The sequence below is a fragment of the Stigmatopora nigra genome, chromosome 21, assembly GCF_051989575.1.
Source record: "Stigmatopora nigra isolate UIUO_SnigA chromosome 21, RoL_Snig_1.1, whole genome shotgun sequence".
NCBI lineage: Eukaryota > Metazoa > Chordata > Actinopteri > Syngnathiformes > Syngnathidae > Stigmatopora > Stigmatopora nigra.
The window spans coordinates 4,750,468-4,772,466 of NC_135528.1; the positions used below are offsets into that span (position 1 = coordinate 4,750,468).

The 21,999-nt window shown below is 36.6% G+C and overlaps 1 protein-coding gene across 1 annotated transcript; it reads left to right on the forward strand.

Annotated features, from left to right (window-relative positions):
- Nucleotides 1-1,042: 1,042 nt before the first annotated feature.
- Nucleotides 1,043-21,213, forward strand: fam135b (family with sequence similarity 135 member B). Its single transcript, XM_077743877.1, has 20 exons — nucleotides 1,043-1,432; nucleotides 4,344-4,440; nucleotides 5,871-5,950; nucleotides 10,099-10,238; nucleotides 11,353-11,423; nucleotides 11,501-11,674; nucleotides 11,872-11,998; nucleotides 14,049-14,208; nucleotides 14,305-14,354; nucleotides 14,555-14,710; nucleotides 14,784-14,857; nucleotides 14,931-15,085; nucleotides 15,155-16,685; nucleotides 17,221-17,387; nucleotides 17,446-17,537; nucleotides 17,621-17,718; nucleotides 17,801-17,952; nucleotides 18,812-18,922; nucleotides 19,285-19,398; nucleotides 19,982-21,213. Exons 2-20 carry the CDS (start codon nucleotides 4,364-4,366, stop codon nucleotides 20,185-20,187), a joined length of 3,735 nt encoding a protein of 1,244 aa, XP_077600003.1. The 5' UTR covers nucleotides 1,043-1,432; nucleotides 4,344-4,363; the 3' UTR covers nucleotides 20,188-21,213.
- Nucleotides 21,214-21,999: the final 786 nt, after the last annotated feature.

Sequence of the window (21,999 nt, forward strand, 5' to 3'; positions counted from 1 at the left end):
TAGGAGTTCAAAGTACTTCATTGTATTCAACCTATTTCAATGGATATGCAATTTAGTTGAATATTCATTTAAAACTAGCATTTCCACCCACCCTTATCATAAAACAATCATTTTAACTGGCATGAAACAGACTATTTCATAACTAAGAAATAAAAATACATTCAAACTACATTCAAATGATATAAAAGAAGTTACAAAATCCCATTCAAATGTTCTCCTCCAACATTTCATTATTATCGACTTGCTAGTCAATGTCCTTTCGGCCCAACTTCCCTGATTTCACTAGACTTTTTTTTTTACATCCTGATACACTGACAGTTGGGAAAAAGGAAAGAAAAAAAAACAATCAATAAACCTCCTTTAATCAAGAGTGCTCCAAGCCTATGGCAGAGAGCCATTTGAGCAAAGCCGCGATTGACTTTGCCTTTTCAACAGGAAGGTGAAGATGGGAATAGAGCACAGACAAGTATCTAACTCAGAGGGTAGGGAACCTATGGCTCGGGAGCCACATGTGGCTCTTCTGATGGGTGCATATGGTTCTTAGCTAAAATATGGAAACCTGTGGTGAGAGTCATGTCGGGACTGCGCCATTGATTTCATTGATACACATTGAACTCATTGATATTCATTGATTAGCAACAGCGTAACAATGTTAATTTCTGAGACTTTTTGTACTTTAAAAGTGATAAAATGACTGGCAAATTTCATGTATTTTGACTTTTAAATTGTGAGTATGGCTCGTAAGGAATAACATTTGAAAATAGGAATTGTTTATAGCTCTCTCTTTCAAAAAGATTCCTGACCCCTGATCAAACTCAACCCTTAACCCCTTCCCTTTCCATTGCCAAAAATAGATGCCCTGACTTATCTACTCGGTTGACCTTTCTTTGCTTTTCGTCAACACCTTTTAAAGCGTGAGTTATCAATTTTCCTTCCTTCCCTCTACGGAAGGCTCGCTTTAGCTTTTAGTGGGCTGGCTCTGATGTCAGCCGGCTGGTTGGCTGGCTGGCTGTCTTGCTTGCTTGCTGGACGTACGATGCCAGAGTGCAGCAGCAGGACACACACAGCGCCGCGTCTGCACGCTTTGCTATTAATACCACAGCCGTACGGCAGCCTGTACGTGGACTGGACGCTGGAGGGCGAGGACAAAGACAGATTAAGCTCCAGATGCCCAAATTTTGACGTCCCCAACCCCCTCCTCCTCTCCTCCATGTGGATGGGGAGAGACACGGATTGATGAAGAGCGATAGAGCACGCGCACCAGAGGGAAAGTGGGGGGACTGCAGTACACGCAGGGTCTGGATGAATAACCATGGCAACAGCAGCAGCAGCAGCAGTAGCGGCGGCGCAGGCAGAGATATAAACATTGCACGCCAGCGCGTCCATCTGCATTAATACACCGGATCGTCTTACGTCCCGGATCATTCCCAAGGTAAGGATGTCTCACTTTGCTCCGTCGCTGTCGGATGTGGATGTTGGCGGTTTGCCGGTGTCGCGTGGCGAGTGAATGGTGAAGGTTTTTTTTTAGTATAGACAATGATGCCAGATGCTTATGACTGTACACTACTACGAGCTACTTCCATAGAGAGTAGGGGGACTCTTGCAGATGTCATGTGTTTAACTTTCGGATTTCAGCAATGCATCACTAAGCAGGAATCACATAATGTGACTGGAAGGTTAGATTTTGAAGCTCAACTTAGTTGTGGAGTCAAGTGTATAAATTTAAAATGATACTCAGCATATTTACTTGTATTACATTATTAAGAAAGTGTGTGTTGGGTTACAAATTTCATTAATTCATTCACCATTCCACTCATCCACAAAAAGGCCAACTATGTGATTATATTTACTCCTTTCCAAGTTTATGCCCTTTTTTTAAGTCCCTGAACTAAAAAGTAAAACAAACTACCATACATTTAACATCCTTCATTCATCTTTTATGGCATTAACCTAGATATTAATGACCTTTCTATTCAAAACAACAATGCTTGGGACATACATCCATATATTTTTAGACATGGAACTATGTCGAAGTGGATAGGATGTACTTCATTTAGTAAGCCCATTGCTTTGTCCAATAGGAGGAGTCACTTTGCCACCATTTTATTGGCTCTATAGGCAAATTAAAACATTTTTTAGGAAAGGGCATCAGTCACATCCTTCATTGCAATTGATATTATTTTCATTTTGCACAGCCAAAGTGACGTCACATGATTTTGTCTATTATAAGTTGTGTACAAATACCACGGTCCGAATCCTCTGCATTGCCATCTTTGCGGTTGACAGTCTGGAAAAATGAAAAATATCCCCTATCCTGCCTTTACGTGTTGCATCCATGTGCAGCGTCGCCTGCTTTTGTGGCCTCTCATGTGACTGCCGCTTCATGTATTGCTACGCCAGAGCAGGAGAGCGAAAGATCACGTCGATGTGTTGGAACAAATAGTCACTGTCATGCCAGTCTTAGCACATGACAGATGGAATGACGTGCCCACGGCTTTACATGAGAAGCGACTGTTTAAAAGCTATAAGCCAGTCCAAAAAATACACATGTTATGATACCCTTTTGACTACTTTTATAGTCTAATTGAACACGGTTTGCTCCCAAATACTGCATTGTAATGCTGTAAATGCTAAGAGCTTAACAGGGGGGTAGTGTGGGGGGTGCTGGTGGAAGGGGGGTGGGTTAGCAAAGATTATGACATCACATGATTTCTAGCTCAGTGTTTTTCTGCCAAGGACACATTGTCTCCCCTTTTTTATCATCTAGGAAGTGCATGGCTTTTTCACAGGTGGGTGAAGCAGTAAAAGTGAGGTGTTAAAAGGAAAATAATGCAATTAAATGTCAATGGAAAAAAATGCAGGCTTGATCGAGGAAAAATATGTAAGTGTGTTATAATATTATCATGCCTTGCAGGATGTGAAAGACTTTAAAGTGGATTTTTTTTGTTTTTTATGGCTTAAGATATATTTGCAGGCTGCAAATATCACTGTCATCTTGCTTCATTGTTGTTAGGGGGTTGAACTCATGGTTTTCTTGTTGTTAGAGTGGGCGCTTTGCTGACATCATTAAGTTATTGATGAATTTTCGAGAGGATTCTAATAATAAAGCCGATGATGATGTCTGTCTGTCTGTATGTGTTTGTGTGTGTGTGTGTGTGTGTGTGTGTTACGTAATAACCGCATTATCGAGATAGATTGTTTTGGGGAGGAAAGACTGTCTTTATTGGCAGTACACGATGTTCAGTTTGCCACTCTCAGCCAAGTTAACACATTTCTTCAGAGAGGAGCCAGAGAAATCAATAGAAATAAAGGAAAAGTGAGAGAATAAGCTTCTTTCATTTGCAAACAAGGGGAAAGTAATGACTATTATCTTTGATTGTTTGAGTGCAATGCTTCTGTTCTTTTAGAGCTGCGAGTTGAAGTGCATTCTTGTCAAACTTGGTGCCAAATCAGCAAAATGAGAGTCACTAAAGTCATTTTCTTGCTTCACTGCATTTGTACCAATCAGCTTGTGAATCCATACCGGATATGGAATGACCATTTATCCTTCTTTTCATTCAGAAATATCTATTTTATGGAGGTATCATCAATTGTGTAATACAAATATCATCTGAAATTTAATAAGATTAGTCAGTATGAACAAATATACACTTTCATTTAAGATCATTCTAATTAAAAGTATCATATTATCAAATCCCTCGTTTTCAGACTCCTTTTTAGACGTTCATAATACATAATCACCTTTAATTCCAGATTTATATTCACATAATTTTCTTGATGGAAGCATTCCAACATGAAAAATGATTGACAGGTAACAACCGAATGGCGAGACTTCGAATTAATGAAGCGTACAATGTGAATATTCTCATTTTGGATCCCTTCCCAGTGTCCTTCAGCCGCATTACTTTTAAAGTATTACGTTTGGATGCATTGGATAGTCGCAGAGTACACTTAGCTATTCACAATCTTCATCTTTAAAGCGTCTGAGCATTTTTCCTTTCTACACATTTGAGCAATATCTCTGAGAATTGAAATCTAGCGTTCATCCAAATGGGATCCAGACATTGTTGATTAAACAGAAAGCAAACATGCTGTATTTATACGCCTCAGGCTGTCTACGATTTTAGTACACTGTCATATTTTTAGGTCGCAACAGTCACATTTCTATGACTAACAATAAAATCTGAGTCATAGTTTGGAATTTTGTTGACAAGTAACATTTAATGAAGACAAAAAGATTTATTTTAGTACATTAAAACTGGATGGTTCAATCCCAATGGGTTTGTAACAGTCAGTGAAATAAAAATGTCTTTTTGTATGTTTTTTTTTGTGTTTTTTGGCAGGTGATGACTGCGATTATATCATGTCTGAAGTACAGGGAACTTTGGAGTTTTCTGTAGAGTTACACAAGTTTCATAATGTGGATCTTTTTCAGAGAGGGTAAGAGATATTGAATATGCTTTATATGTTGTATATTATATAAAGTTGGTGCTGCAATTCTTATCACATAATGGCTGCTGAAACCTTCAATTGACTTCAATGGTGTGAACTTTCGAATCCAATTAGTCTGCAAATTAAAATGCCTAAACCTCCCTTGTCAATGCTGATGGCCAATTAGTGCACTTATTCATATTATGTCTGAGACCGAGGTGATTTTATGACATCAAAATGCATCTGTAAGTCTTTCAAAACTAGAAGAAAATGAAGTAATTGAATGGAGAAAAATGTAAATGCAATGACATTATGATCCTTTCAGTGAACTGTAAAAAAATGCACTAATTTAACCTTAATGGAAATATGAATGAGAAATAAAAAATAGTTCTTTAGTCATCTTTTAACTGTGAATTTAAATGAGTAAATGGTTATTAGACTGTGCAGTATTAATTAAGAGTAAATTATATTATGAAATCTCGTCAGAATTTTACAATTTCGTATTATTTCTTCTCTTTCAGCTGTTGAAAAAGATAATGATCATCTTTTAGTGCACATTTATTTACAATCATCTTAACAAGAAAGACACCAAAATTGATGTCTATTAACTGGTCAATCTTTCTATGTTGTAAACATATACTCCGCATTCATTGACCGTCATCTTTTAGAACGTCGTCATTGAGGCATTGATGTGATAATTACGTTTACAGCCACAAAGCGCTCCACCCGATTGTCCATTTTGTCCCCGGAGAGGCCAGACTTTTTTCTTTTTGCGCAAAGCCGCATCGATTTAATCTGCTCGTGTTGCTTTTGTTGAAATCCCAGTAAACAAACCCTATTTACCCATGTAAGATTTACATCCCCAACATTAGGTTTATGTTAAAAAAAAAGTAACAATTCATCGATCACTCTAGTACAGGGGTAGGGAACCTATGGCTCGGGAGCCATATGCGGCTCGTTGGATGAGTGCATAAGGCTCTCCAAAAATACTGTGAAGTAAAGACATGGAAATTGTTGATGAGAGAGCTGAGTCCTGACATCTATTGCATCTTTAATAACATTTTTTTTAAACATATGGCCATTCTACATGAATACTCTCATTGGTACTCATTGATTAGCAATAGCAACACAATGTTATCTCCAAAGAATTCAGACTTTTTGTACTTTAAAAGAGGTGAAATGACTAAAGAATTCACACATTTCAGGTATTTTTTACTTTTAAATTCTCAATATGGCTCTCAATGAATAATATTTGAAAATATGATTTGTTTATGGCTCTCTCTGTCAAAAAGATTAGTAGTTTAATGACAGCAATCAGATGGTGTATGCACAAAATGCTAAACTGCCTCAACATGTTATAGACTTAAAATCTAACTCCTACTATCATGATACACTACATAGATGTATTTATATTGTACATATGTATTCTACTCCATCAGGTTCTACCAAGTTCGAACAGGGTTGAAGGTTTCTCCTCGCGTGCTCCACAGGTTAATAGTGACAACCCAAGATAATGCAAGTAAGTGGCAAATAATCTACTTTGTTATATCTTCCTATATAATTTTAAATATGTCATTCATGTGGATCTCATTTCTACCATAATCTGCTTTATTAGCCCCTATGACTCTTAATAGTGCATTTTTTCATTTATTCTAGTAGCAGTTACACATTAACTGCCATTGACGTAGATGGATGTGCAATTGGACCAGTTCATTGTAAAGAATGTTTTGCATTCATTTCTCACAAATCTCATTCATAATCTCATGCACACAATTTCCATGTTTGACATCTTGCTTCCTCTCCTCGCTGAAGTTTACAATCTGCTTTTGAAGCAATTCAGGAAGCCAATTCACTGGCAGTAATGGTACACAGTAATAAGTTATTTTTAGATTCTCTAGACCGGCAAGTCGTGTCTACGTGCGTGCATGCGTGCATGTGCGTGTGTGTGGACTCCTGAAAAGTTCTCTTCTTATTTTATGGGCCACATATTTTATTGCCAGGTCTTTTGGGATATGGAAATTTCATTTTTTGGCGGATGTGTATGTCTATAGTTATGAATTTGATTCATGTCCTTCCTGGTGAGATGACAGGAACATTGTGACACAAATCAATGTAGGAGGGTGTTTTCTACCCTTATTAATTAATGACTCGTGTGGAATTTTAAGAAGTAAATCAATCATACGCAGCATGCAGGCTTATATAAACACCACAGTATTTAATAGAGACATGGTATGTATTCATTCTATTATCTTTACTATTCTAACATATCAATATCATCATTTTCTAAACATACAGCAATATTTTGGCCACCAATAAAGCAATGTCTTCTATTTTATTTGATGATATTGATGTCATTTTGCATTTGAGACTACTATTTTAAAAAAAATATTTTAATAAATGGCATTAAATTCTTGAAAAGTATCTATATTTTGGACCAAACAATTTTAAATATGTGATACCTTTCCACAAAGGTGGTATGTAATAAAGTGAAATGATTTGAGTGAAGTCAGGTGATTCTATTTTCACCACCCCCACTTGGTTCAACCCTTTGTGTCAATGGAACAAAAAGCTGCAGTTGATTAAGGTTTTTTTTAATAAGGTGGCATTTTTTTAGAAAGAAAAGCACCCCATAACAATCCAAATATGGCTCACATCAGCTTTGACTGCATTTAATTAAGTGAAAGTGTCATCCTGAAATTTACATGACATATTCATATCAATATTCAGATGGTAAGTCTGCCGTCCTCGCCCTCTCCTTTGTCAAGGTCGTGAATTAAAAGCCTGCTCACCTCGTTGGGTGATTGCATAGCTTTAAAGAAGCAGTAAAAATATATATATTTATATATATATTGCATATGAGGCTACAGGAAATAAATCCCTCATCGTGATCTTGATTGAAGTACATGCTTGACATGATATTATTTAACCCCAGACAAACACACCGTGTCGACCACTCGACTCAAGCATTTAATGACAGCCATTCACCGACAATGAAATCCAGATTTTACAAGCACAATGTCATCGGATCGGTGAAGAGCAATCGTGACTTTTGCGGGTTTTGTTGATAGGACTAAGGAATCCACGAACTCACACTTAGGCAAATATATACACACAATTTAACACAGAGCAGATGTAGACTACCGGAGGGCTGTAAGCAGATTATTTCTGGCACAGAATGGCTGTGACTAAAGCTTAGGGGCATTTCAGCAAGTTTTAAAGTGCAGGATGTAATAACGCCCCAAAAACGTGTCCAGACGGAAGCATCTTGTTATATAATAACTGTTTGAAGTGTAAACACGTGACAGACACTTTCTGGTCAAAATAGAATGAAACAGGAAAAAAATATATTGAGTCAAAACTATAAAAGGTTGGACGTTTGTGTTATTTTGACTGAGTGTTATCTTGATGGCTTTCAACATGTGTTTAAAACCAGTATAAAAAAACTTCTGGCTCTCATTAGTGATTGGGCCTGCTCTGAATTAGAGCATTTAAAACTAATGACCAGTGGAAAGCTGTTTTATTGGATCTCACATAATCACATTGTGTTGCTACTAGGTCTAATTTTCAGTAGTAGAAGGAAAATATATATGTATATGTGTATATATGCATGTGTATATATATGTATATGTATATGTGTATATATGCATGTGTATATATATGTATATGTATATGTGTATATATGCATGTGTATATATGTATATGTGTATATATGCATGTGTATATATGTATATGTGTATATATGCATGTGTATATATGTATATGTGTATATATGCATGTGTATATATGTATATGTGTATATATGCATGTGTATATATGTATATGTGTATATATGCATGTGTATATATATGTATATGTATATGTGTATATATGCATGTGTATATATGTATGTGTATATATGCATGTGTATATATATGTATATGTATGTGTATATATGCATGTGTATATATATGTATATGTATATGTGTATATATGCATGTGTATATATGTATGTGTATATATGCATGTGTATATATATGTATATGTGTGTATATATATGTATGTGTCTATCTATGTATATATATATATATATATATATATATATATATATATATATATATATATATATATATATATATGTGTGTGTGTGTGTGTGTATATTATATGTGTATATATATATATATATATATATATATATGTATATATATATGTATGTATATATATATGTATGTATATATATATATATATATATATATATATATATATATATATATATATATATATATATATATATATATATATATATATATATATATATATATATATATATATATATATATATATATATATATATATATATATATATATATATATATATATATATATATATATATATATATATATATATATATATATATATATATATATATATATATATATATATATATATATATATATATATATATATATATATATATATATATATATATATATATGTATATGTGTATATATATAAGCTCAGATTCTGGATTCATTCAGAAATTATTACATAAAATTGATGGATTGCAACCTTATCTCAAGAAGCAAGTGTAAGAAAATAGTCTATTATATCATAATCCTCCGCACCATTTGTTAGCCAATGAGGCAAGAGCAGCCCACCCTTACAACTGTTATAAAAAAAAGGTCTCCTTCACACATGTAACAAGTCTTTGACGGGGGTCCTGCTCCTGCTCCCGCGCTGCCATCCGACATGTTTGGGGCTGTTTGATGGTGCAGAGAGCAGCAGCATGATCAGGTGGGAGTCCCGTGGCGAGGGGCCGAGTCAAGGGGCCCCAGATAGACGCAGACTCTGCGGGGCGTTTCAAAAGCCTCTTGGGGATCGCAGCTGGACTGCAGTACAGATTGTGTGAAAATACCTTTGGCTGAAGAACAATCATTATTTTTTTTTCTTAGTGGTGCTGGTACAGTAACATTGTAGGTCTTCTTGTTTTATTTCATTTTATGCAACTTATACTTATCTAGGCCATTCTTCTGCTTTAGGAGTGAGGTATGGATGTGCTGTTTTTAAATAGATAAAATATAAACATAGAACAAAGAAAATACTAGTACACTGAGCTAGTTATAATGAAAGTGTTTTGCATTATTTGCATGAACTTGAGCAAATATACGACTGCACCAGAAACTGAACTTTTCAACCAAAGGCGGCTTTATTCTTAATTATGTTTTGATATTGCATACTTTTTAATTTCCCTTGAGAAGAAACCAAGAATAAAAAGATGTGTAGACTATAAAGATTATGTACAGTAGCTAAACTATGGATACAGTACACAACAAGAGACTTTAGAGTGTAGTTCAAACAACATAAATAAACGGGTTTAATGTATAATGCATTTTTGAATATACAGTACCACAAACATTAAAAAAAGATGAGATATAAGTCGCATTCTCAGTCACAAAAGCGTGACTTATAGCCCAGAAAATAGGGCATATTTAGAATAATTTGTTGGGGAACTTTACTGCTTCCAAATAACAGTATTAATTACAATCCGCTACAATATATACAATTTTAATTCATCACCAAATTTGCTTAGCAATGCCAAATATGGCCTACTATTATGTTCAGTGAATGATTTTTTTATGTCGATGATATTTTTTATGTATATTAATATATGTAATGTTGTCTCACAGCAGGCGAATGCAGCTTCAGCTCCCCGGGGGTGTACGAGGGTACCGTGTTCAGCCGAATATTCCAAATCCTTTACAGGAATGAGGATATCAGCGTCAATGACTGCATGGTTTTCAAAGTGCACCTGCTATTGGATGGAGCCAGGGTGAGTCAGACGGGTGACATTTTATGCACCCACGTACACAAGCACATGTTTGTGTGTATGCCACGTACTGCGTTTACTCCATTTAATGTTAAATCATATAAATTTTACTGTGTAAAATACACACACACCAAAAAAAATGTTAAGGCTCTAAAACTCAAGCCCCAAAATGAAAAATTAAGAAACTGGTTGAGGTAATTCATTGAATATATTCATTGAAAATATAAAATATAACTACCCCCATTTATGCTGCAGTCCTATCTCGATCACCGCAATTATCTGCGTCATTTCCTTACACGCACCATTTAGCTTTCTGCGTCATTTTGAAGGTGACGTACGCGTTGTAGTACAAGCGGAAAGGTTATAGATATTATCTAAGGATGATTTGTTGTTTTTCAATGAGCATGGCAGATATTGTGCATTGGTCAAAAATACAAATAGTATAAAGAAGGATATAAATCTGTATGTTTGGATTTTTCTAAAGAGAAGAGTGAAGAGCATTAAGTGTCACTAGAGAGCTCTTTTCAAGGCTCGCGCCTCATTAACCTTCTAAAGGCCGCTCTTATCTGGAGATAGCGCCGACCAAAATAACAGACGAGAGATATGTCTGTGATCGATGGCGGCATCAATACAAGACATTGGAGCAAAGATCGCTGTGTTTACTGTTGTGTTGGAGGCAGCGGGGTTGCACTCTCATCCTGGCCGCTGTGGGAATCCATTAACATGACCGTTGTACCTTCAACCTTCAAAAGACTGTCAGTTGGCCTCTTTCCGTTTCATGCTGTTTTGTTTTTGTACACCGTTGCTTTGGCGGCACGTTCATTCACTATGTGGAAGATTAGAAGGCTTGTGAGATGAAGGAAAGCAGATTTATAAGGACACTTATATATAAACACTGTATATTAGGTTAAAAACAATGCGGTTAATTGATCCTTGCAAAGTAAGCGACCGTATTTTCCGCACTATAAGTCGCAATTTTGTACATAGTTTTTGTCATTCAGGTATTATCAAAACTGTTTAATTATATGCCACTAAATATGAAAATTAATAAATAGGGATTTGAGATTTAGTTACTTGGATATAATATAATTCGGTATCTGGATTTGTTTTTTTTCAGTTGGAGGATGCCCTGAGCGAAGTAGATTTCCAGTTGAAGCTGGATCTGCACTTTACTGAAAATGAACAACAGTAGGTGTACTAATTTTGTATATGTCATGCATATTTTCCTCTAAAATGTATTTTTTTAATCCCTCACGCTTTTCCAGATTATCGGACATCGCCACCGTCCCGTTGATCAGCAGCCGCACCCTCAACCTTCACTTCCACCCTCAGAGAGGCTTGCATCATCATGTTCCTGTCATGTTCGACTATTTCCATCTGTCCGTCATTTCCGTCTCCATCCACGCCTCACTGGTTGCCTTACATCAGCCGCTAATCAGGTAGCAGATCATTTGCATGCCTTTAAAATTTCACAAAGCCAAGCGGATGTTTTGATCTAGTCTTTTTTTTTCTTTGGGAATAATTACCTATTCATTTTCTAAGCTACCATAACGGGGCCATGACAAGCCTTCTTATTTTGCAGTTAATTGATCATTGTATAGGCATTCTGCATATGGAAATGTTCTTTCTTCTACAGCTTTGCTCGAAATGGGAAGGGTTCCTGGCTGGGCAAAAGTTCACCAGAGAATACTAGTGACCCAGCTGCAATTTCGGTGGAAAACCTGGTGTTTGGTGCGGGTTACTGCAAGCCCATCAACTCCGAGGTAAGTCTGGAAAAAGTGTCATCCCTAATAATTTAAGATATATTGCATAGTCGGTTTAAGGACGACCAACTCACTAGATTTGAGTTTTCTTGTGCATAATGCTGTATTATTCGGCCAAATCAGAATTCGATCTCGGATTCCTGTCATCCTTGTGCAAAGATAATAAAAAAATGAAGTCAAAATGAAAAGAAAATCACATTAAAACTATTCTTGGAAGCACATTTTTCCCTCACAAAGCTACTCAAGTAAACCTAACAATGTAAATGTATCCCAACTATAGCCGTGGGGGTGCTGGAGCCTATCCCAGCCAACTATTGTCCCTGAATTGGTGACCAACCAATGCCAGAGCCTTCTTCAAATCACTTTATATTTGCATCAGGCTCATTCCATTACCAAAATATGATGGACCAGTATACATTCACTACACATTTACCATTCAATGCTTTTCTGTACGGGTGTAAAGTGGTTGGAGTTGCATCTTAGGTTGATTCCGACGTCAGCGTCTCTACTGTAAATCTTAATGAGGACCCCTGTCGTCTCCTCCTGCTTTTAATCCTACTTCTGGCTGGCTGCTTTAATAATCTCTGGCTATAGACCAAGGCTAAGAGGATGGGGGATTTGCTGATGAGGTGTCTTCTTTTGATCGCAGTAATGAGTTCTGCTCACAAGTGCCACGTATAACGTAGCTGCAGGTGAAAGAAAGGCTTCCTTTTCACTCAACTGTGAAGTTACATTTTCTTTTTCTTACTTCTCATTGGCTTGTGAAAAATCAATTTTTTTAAAGATGCAACGTCAGTGTTTTGGAGGGTGAAAGCATACTTTGCCCTTGGGAGAGAGTTAGAGTGGAAAATTATAATAGCAGTGATTACTTCATAAAGTTTGCAATTTTAGTTTTTTTTATATATATTTTTTATATTACTTTTTTCATGGCAGCCATTAAAGCACATTTCATCTTCTCTATATGTCATGAAGGTTAATGAAATGGAGTGAAGCCAATTTTTGTCTTAGTACAGACAAACACAATGTTTTTTTTGTTTGGATAATGACTAGTTCAAACAAGAACATTGCTATTTTGTTCCCTCGTCACTCTACGGCTTCGAAGGCTCCTTAAAAGGAAAAAAAAGAATTATGAAAGTATACATACATACAGATGTTCCTTCCTGGTTGCCACATACTCCACCTCAACGATTACAGAGCACACACAGGTATGATGATAGGGCCGGAGACTAAATTTACCAAGTTTAAATTATAGTATCTGTCTAAGATACTCCAGGAAAGAGCAGTTTTGTACTTTTTTTTTGTTTTTGTATTTAAGTAACTTGAGGAATACTGCCTGTTCATGGTCAATAACTCCTTGCTGATTCCTGATATGATGATAAATTATGATTGTGAATACAGCATCATGGCCACAAAGGCTATATTAGTTTGCAGAGGTCATAAACTCACGTTGGTAGGGCGACCTCCTCTGGACAAGTTTTATACTTTAGCCCAGGGAACCTATGGCTTGGGAGCCATATGTGGCTCTTTTGATGGGTGTATATGGCTCTCCGCCTTTTTAAATCATATTTTTTCTTCATTAAATTCTTCTGCATGTATCCTCTCATTGATACTCATTGATTAGCAACAGTTAAATTAGTGTTCTCAAAAGAATTCCGACCTTTCTTTTACTTTCAAAGTAGTGAAATGAATAATAAATGTATACATTTTCATGTATTTTTACTTTTAAATTCTTAGTATAGCTCTCAAGGAATGATGTTTGAAAATATGAATTGTTTATGGCTCTCTTCGTCAAAAAGGTTTAGTCCCTTATCCAAATCAATGACCTTTTGACCTCAAAGTCAAAAACCAGGCCCCACCATTGTTCTTTCCTTACTGATCATTTTAATGTTCTTTTCACAAAGCCGCCATCACAACTGTTTCATAGATGCCTACAATGTACAAATATGTGTTCACGGCCATTATTAAGTGAGGCCTTTTTTGTTGGGAGAGCCCACCATTGACCTACATGACAGATGACATTTCCCTTATTGACTTCTCTTCTCTTCCCCAGGGGAGCTTTTACGTGCCCAGTGAGGACTGTTTGCAAAGAGCTCATACATGGCACAGAAGACTCTGTCGCCTCCTGCTGTCTGCATATCGAGGCCTCAATAGCTACTGCACTGCATTAAACAAAGAAGTTCCACAACTACAGCCCATCCCAGTGGAAACAGGTAAACCTTAAAATCTCCATCATTTTGCTCAAGTACACGAATATTATATATATATGTATACATCTTCTCAACCATATCAATACTACTTTATTCTAGAAGTCCTGCCTGTAGAAGAGTCACTAAATCAACTCGCTGTACAGTTACAGGTATGTTAAATACATGAGAAACTGCAATAATTTCATTGTAAATTCTTTATATGTGCTTATTTCTACATTTAAGACTTTTTGGCTCCAAGATTTACCTTTTAATGAGCCATTTTTTGTTGTTAGAGTTAGAATTCAGGGTTGGACAAAGCTATAGAAGGATCTTAAATCATTGAATGCATTAAAATTGCCATATTTGGCAGCTCCAGGAGGGCCATGAGAAGGTGGCTGAGAAGATCAGCAAAGATGTGGACCACCTCTGCACGCAACTAGCTGCCCTATGGAGCCACTTCCTCCAATCTTCTCTGCTTAATCCTCACGTCTTGACCTACTTAGCCCAGGAACATCACACACTTAGGGTAAAAAAAAAGTCTCTTTGTGATGTTCAAGCTCCACCATGAGCCTGACAGTGAATTTAACTTTTTTTTCAAGGTGAGGAGATTTTCAGAGGCGTATTTCTTCACCGAACATCCCAAAGAAAAATCGTTGACGTTTCAAGAAGAGTTGTAAGTTTGAAGGATGAACACATGTATGAACAGGTGGAAAAACAAAAACAAAAATGGTTATCATGTGCTTAAGAATTAACAGACAAAGTCAGATTGCCACAGAAGTTCGTTGCTCAGACTACTTGGCCAAGATGCCTCCTTTACCTGTCGAGTGCCTGGACATTGATGGTGACTTCAATAGTCTTCCTATCATCTTTGAAGATAGATATGTGGAGTTTTCGCAAACAGGTATTTATAGCCAGTGTTTTTCCATATGTTAGACAGCAAATTAGAACTGTTCTGGTCTTGTTATTCCAGATTGGTTACCCCATGTGCCGATTCTCACCACGTCTGACGGTCAGAACGACGTCAGTGGAAATGTAGTGGCTACCAAAAGGACTCATCTGGATAATTTAAGAGCCAAATGCTTAGAGGAGCCGTCCCAGGATCCTTTGGATAGTGACGACTGCATGGATTTGACTACATATGTGTCTCAGATAGGAAAACAGAGCAGCAACATCGATTGTAAACATACTCGGAATATAATAGAGGAAATAACTGAACCACCAGGATCAGATCTACAGCAATCATCCGTTGGAGAAATCGTCATGGAAACGTCATGCCATCTCAATTCTCCTCCAAAAGAGGGAATTCAAAAGAATGCAAATGTTCTTCTTATACCAGAAAATCACAACGACCAGTTTAATCCCTCAAAGGACAACCAAATGAGTGAGGACATCGAGTTCAAGGGTCGCTTCACAGAAGACTTAAATACCGACCACGCCCCCGTTAGCACTTTGATCGTCTCCACGACTTGCATTTCACCGTCATCCCCCGGCGGATTCCGAAGAGAGCCGACCAACCGAGTAGGAGGCCCGATCTTCTCCAAGATCATAAAGCGCTCGTCCTCGGTCATTTCCGATTCGGGCATCGAGAGCGAGCCCAGCTCGGTGGCGTGGCCCGTGGAGACGGCGCTCCAAACTCGGCCTCCTTTGGATTTCTCAAGCGAACGTGAAATTCCACGGCACAAAGTGTTTCGCCATCCGGTACTACGAAGCTCTCTGGAAGGCCTTCAAATGGAGAGTAATGGTAGCCTCCCAAGTGGAGGTATACAAGCCTCCTTGACGTCCATAAGCTCTTTACCTTATGAAGATGAACGTGTGCAGAGCCCAGGTGGAAAACTCACCAAATCCGTGTCTGCGCCGCAGATAAGTAGCCCGGATGATAATGAGGAGAAGTGTGCGGCATCAGGTCAGGAATTACACGCCACGACATATTCCGCATCGGTTTTTGAACCCAAATCAACGACAAACGAGTGCACCAGCGGGACGATTAGTTCAGAAATGTTAAATCTACCGCAAAATGTTTTAGAAACCGATAAATCTGAGTCGGCGCAAAGTCACCAGTCAGCTAAAGGCCTCAGCACCATGGAGAGCTCCGTTAAGGACAGCTATAAAGAGGATGTTGATATTCACATCGATGGAGGTGTCTCTCATGGTGTCTCTGTGGAGGATGTGCATCTAGCGGCGAGAACGACGTCATGCATAGAAGAGAATGGGATATCAACCGGTGGCGACGGGGAACTAGACGGCCAGACAAAGACGCCCAAGGTCCCCAACTCAGGCCTGGCTTTCGTGAATAAGAAGATGGTGGAAGTGGTGAACATGTCCGTGTCCTGCGCGCCCACCTGTTTGCCCTTTTCCTCTGTTCTAAGAGACTCTCCGTCCATGAGTGGCATGTCAACTCGTCAGACTACCTCGCCTATTACCAATCAGCCCTTGGGGTCTTTTGGTATCATCTCCTCAACGTTGACCAATCTGGACCAGGAGACCAATCAACGCATGCTGAGGTTTTTGTTTTGACATTCATGATTCACAGGCAGCTGATTTTATTAGTTTTGGTTGTTTAATCATACAGATTTTATTTGGAAAAGTCAATTATTGTTTTGTAATACTTAATGTACTTGTCAGTGTAAGTCAGACTAGCCAAAGAATGCACTTAGAAGGAAAAATATATTATATAATTTATATAACATAGGGAACAATAGACAAAATTAGCATCTATTTATGTCACATTAACATTTGGACATTAACATTTTTTGGATAACTGCAGCCTATAAAACACATTTCCCACCCATCCAAACTATGAATAAAAGTATAATTATATTAACAAAATCCAGTACTTAAATATTAGTTCATTTTTATTTTGACTCATGACAGTCAATAACGGCAATAGACATCCAGTCCATTTAAACGTGGATGTCTACTACTGATAAATTGATTTAAGTTTACAGCAAGAGGACAAAAAAGTGCCAGAAAAATCATCATCAATGGTACAAAACAAGTTTAGATGATTTAACCATTTGCTTGTACTTGAATTACCAGTTTCTTCAAAGCCAAAGAGGAGCTATTTAAGGGGATGAGCTTCCAAGGTGGTCTATACAGTGACCTTCCTCGACTGGCATCTGACCTTCCCTACTTCCCCCCTGAAGAGGACGATGAGGAATTTGACGATGGCATCCACCTGGTGGTCTGCGTGCACGGGCTGGACGGTAAGTCCAAGATAACTCGTTGGGACATTTCTCGTAATAATTCGATCTTTGCTTCCAGGAAACAGTGCAGACCTTCGCTTGGTGAAGACCTTCATTGAGTTAGGCCTGCCTGGTTCACGACTGGATTTCCTCATGTCTGAAAGAAACCAGGTACAGTTTTTAAGGAAGTCCATCTCATTTAAATCACACAACAACAAAAAATAGAGAAAAATCATGGATATCTTTTTTTACAGACTGATACGTTTGCGGATTTCGATACTATGACGGATAGATTGCTGGATGAGATTATTCAACACATTCAATTGTATAATCTCACTATTGGCAGGATTAGGTCAGTATAACCTATTTAAATGAGGCCACTGTGTTTATAATAATAAATTCTCTACTAAAAGGTGAATTTTTGACCCTGACAGTTTTATCGGTCACTCTCTGGGGAACGTCATCATTCGCTCGGTGTTGACGAGGCCTCGATTCCGTTGCTATCTACCCAGATGTCATACCTTCCTCTCGCTATCTGGCCCACATTTGGGCACGTTGTACAACAACAGCACGCTGGTCAGCACAGGTGAGGAGATTGTGTAAATCAGGGGTGGGGAAGCTATGGCTCGGGAGCCACATGTGGCTCTTTAGATGGGTGCTTATGGCTTAATCTTCCAGTTTTTAATTAAACCCATTGATTAGCATCAGGATAACAATTTTGTCAACATAATTCTGAGACTTTTTCTACTTTAAAGGCAGTGAAATGACTAAAAATGCACGTATTTTCATGTATTTTTACTTCTAGTTAATTCTGAGTATAGTTCTCAATTAATAACAATTGAAAATATGAATTGTCGACCCCTGGTGTAAATTCTCATCGTCTCATTTTGGTTCCCGTGACGACGGTGATGCCCCAAATGGTGTTTTTTTCCCCCCTATTTGAATCATCAATAGATTTTTTTTCTTCCTAGTTTTTGAGGCATTTTATTAAAATTTAATATAATTTCTTCTACCTCTTCCTGCCCAATAGGTTTTATGATAATATGATGAATTGTAAAGTATTGTTCATAATGAATTATATCGATCCCAGTAAATATAATAGCTGTTTGGATTAATAATATATAAATAGCTGCATGTTATATGTTCTATAAATTTCGACCCATTTTTAAAACCCATAGTTAAAAATGATTTCTGGCAAGATGAGTAAGAACCATTATTAAGTGTGATTATATTTAAAAGTAAGACTTGAGAAGAAGAAAATGGTTCAAAATGTCTTTGGATAATTATCTTGACCTTTTAGTAGGTTGTTAAGCAAGAAAGCTACTGTAAATGGATAAAGGTCTATTTTGCATGCCAACACACATTTATCAAGGTACATTAGCACTCGCTGCCTTTTCAGTTTGAAGCAAAATTTTCAAATAATGATATATGTACTTATCTTGAAGGTCTCTGGCTGATGCAGAAGCTGAAAAAATCCGGATCTTTGCTACAGCTCACCTTCAGAGATCACTTGGATCCTCGCAAAACCTTCCTTTATCTCTTAAGTCAAAAACCAGGTAGGACAAGTTCCAATATAAGATATTTAAAAACCCTAACACAAAAAAATAAGACTATTCACAACGTTTTACACTGTGAGGGGCTTCCTCGCTGTTTGAGTAGAGACCACCCTGACGACAATAATCACAGACACACACAATCTGACACCCCATCACTGAAAAAAAAACCACTAGAGTGCACTTTTAAAAGCACTCGCTGACAAGGGACTAAAAAGCACAAAACTGTTTTACTGCCTGTCATCGCACTTTGGGTTTGTACTTTGCCATTTACAGTCAATGGACTCCAAAGTGTTCTCCCACATACACACCAATATGTTCATAGCAGTTTTAATTCCCTAACGGTTTTATTTTATTTCCACTAGGGCTTCAGTACTTCAAGAATGTGGTGTTGGTGGCGTCTCCACAAGATCGCTATGTTCCTTTCCACTCGGCTCGAATAGAGATGTGCAAAACTGCTCTCAGAGACAAAACTACAGGTATATAAAATATAATATATATTGGATTATGAATCTGTGTATAGAGTGGTACCTCTACTTATGAAATGACTTCATTTCAGGTGTGGTTTTGTAAGTAGATAAATATTATAGCACAACAATTAAAAAAACTGATAAAGGAAATGCATTTATATTTAATTTTATTGATATTTTGTTACTTGGGCTTTTTTTTTATATCTTGTGACAAAATTTTCCCCTTCAAGGCTTTTCGTACCTTGAATATTTTTGTATTTAAGAGCATTAGTAAGTCATAGTATTTTAAGTGTATACCCTCAAATACTTTATAGTTTCTTGGACTTATTAACCCATATTAAAAACAGCATTAAATATGTTGTGTATTGAAACCACTATGTAAAATCTAGCCCAGCCAATATAAAACAAAAATATAGATAATATGATACAGCAAAGTATAAAAACATCACATTTTAAAATGAAAGCATATCAAGCAAATGGCAGAAAAAAATAAGTATGTTTTTTGATACAAATGGGTCAAAATAGAGCAAAAGAAACAGTAGAAAATAACTAAATATCTCATGTTGAAATCAATTAACCCTTTGTTTGTCAGGACCCGTCTACACGGAGATGATCAACAACCTTCTGCGACCTCTGACGGAGGCCAGAGATTGTCGTCTGATTCGTCAAAATGTTTTCCACGCTCTCCCCAACACGGCCAACACACTGATTGGTCGAGCCGCTCATATCGCCGTCTTAGACTCGGAACTTTTCTTGGAGAAGTTCTTTTTGGTGGCGGGATTGGACTACTTCAAATAACGGTGCTTTTTACCGCCACCTCGTCCGTCTGTGTACATATTTTTTTTTGCTTGAAACCATGTGAGTATTTCTGGGTTAGGGTGGTCCGCCATTGATTTCTCGTGACTGTTTCAGGTGCTCACCCGAGTGTGACTCGTAGCCATGCGAATTGTAACATACGATTACGGAGTATCTATCCAGTGTAGATGCTTTGTTGGCCTTATTAATAACCTTTCAGCCGTAGTAGTAACGTAATGCTATTTGCGCTAAAATTCTGAGAATTTCTATTGGTTGGAGTATCTCTCATCATTAAAGTTGACACTTTATTAAAAATAAGGGGATATCCAATGCAAAATGTATATATTTGAGAGAAATAATCTGGTACTGATGCTGATTTTGACTGATTTCTTGTTTTATGTAGCGTTTAATTTCATGATTTTTATTTTGGACAGTGTTTTATCCATCCATTTAATTGTTATTTCTATAAGAATCAGATATTTTAAAGAAGATTATTATTAAATGCAATATAAATATATTCAAGAGTTGTTAGCTCGTGTAAAATTAGAAGATTATTATAGAATTGTAATATCTTTCACTAATAACCAACTGCCCTTTACATGATTTTCTTTAGAATTATAATTCAGCTATCTTAAAAATGATCATTTTGCATGATTTAAAATCCCTTTTAACAAGAAAAAAACTAGTTTTTGGCAAATATTCAATCAATAACAAGATAATTTTCCACTAACAAGCCTTTTTCATCCATATTTAACACACAAATATGTTTTCTTCGTATTATTGAACAAGTTTATTCCAAATATTAATAATTTATTCCTAATTTTATGACCATGATGCAAACTAGGAGCTAAATAAAAATTATTTCTGTAGCTAACCTGGCAAAGTAACCTCAATTACACTCACAATTTACTAAATAAGTCTTTAAACTAAGTGTGCAATACTACTTTAAATATTTTATATCTACTGTTAACCAACACACACCCACGCACATACATATAACATATATCCAATTCTAGATAGACACCATGAATACAAGAATACATGAATACATGAATACATTAGAAAAACAATTTTTACAAAGAAATAACCACAAGTAGTTGACAATTTAAGATATTTAGATTTTCTAATTTTCCATCCCAATACATGTATCCATTACTTTATTGTCCTTTAATGTACGTAGTCGCATTTTGTCAATGACGTTTACATAATGCCATTTAGAACACTGCCTATTCTCGTCAAATATTAAAAAAGAACGTAGTTCGATTTATAGTCCGTAAAGTACGTTATAAGAATTATAAAAGAAAGCCAATACATTTTCTTTCTGCGTAAAAAAGATGTTCATTGTTTGTCCTGGAAAAAGAATGTAAAAAAACATGTTTAACATCACTGTGATAATCATTTTATTGATTTTATCCCATTTTGAAGTGTACAAAATGTAAAGTCCAGAGATAACTACTTTGTCTGTGCCAATACTACTAAATAGATACAAAAGTCTAATAAAATAGTTTGTTTTGCATAATGTGGTATTTTTGTGTAGTTCATTTAATCACTGACAAGAACAATTACAGCTTTTAAAGCTTTTAGTATGTTTTTTTTTAACAAGGAGACAAATGCAATATTCATTTAAACAGATCAAGAAAAGGAAAAATATATTTTAGAGGAAAAGGTGGAAAACCTGTGAAATATAACTCTACTTGTTTCATAAAACTAAAAAGATCTCACTATTGTCGTTCTTGGTGAGAACACTAACTAAAATAGCCATTTCTCTGTTATTTGAGGACAAATTAGAATCAAATTTGGTCTATTTTAAATTTA

Excerpts from the sequence above, each read along its gene's own strand:
- fam135b (XM_077743877.1), top strand. The coding sequence starts at position 4,364 with ATGTCTGAAGTACAGGGAACTTTGGAGTTTTCTGTAGAGTTACACAAG. Across the intron at positions 11,999-14,048 it reads GCAAGCCCATCAACTCCGAG|GGGAGCTTTTACGTGCCCAG; the intron begins GTAAGTCTGGAA and ends TCTCTTCCCCAG. Across the intron at positions 14,209-14,304 it reads GCCCATCCCAGTGGAAACAG|AAGTCCTGCCTGTAGAAGAG; the intron begins GTAAACCTTAAA and ends ACTTTATTCTAG.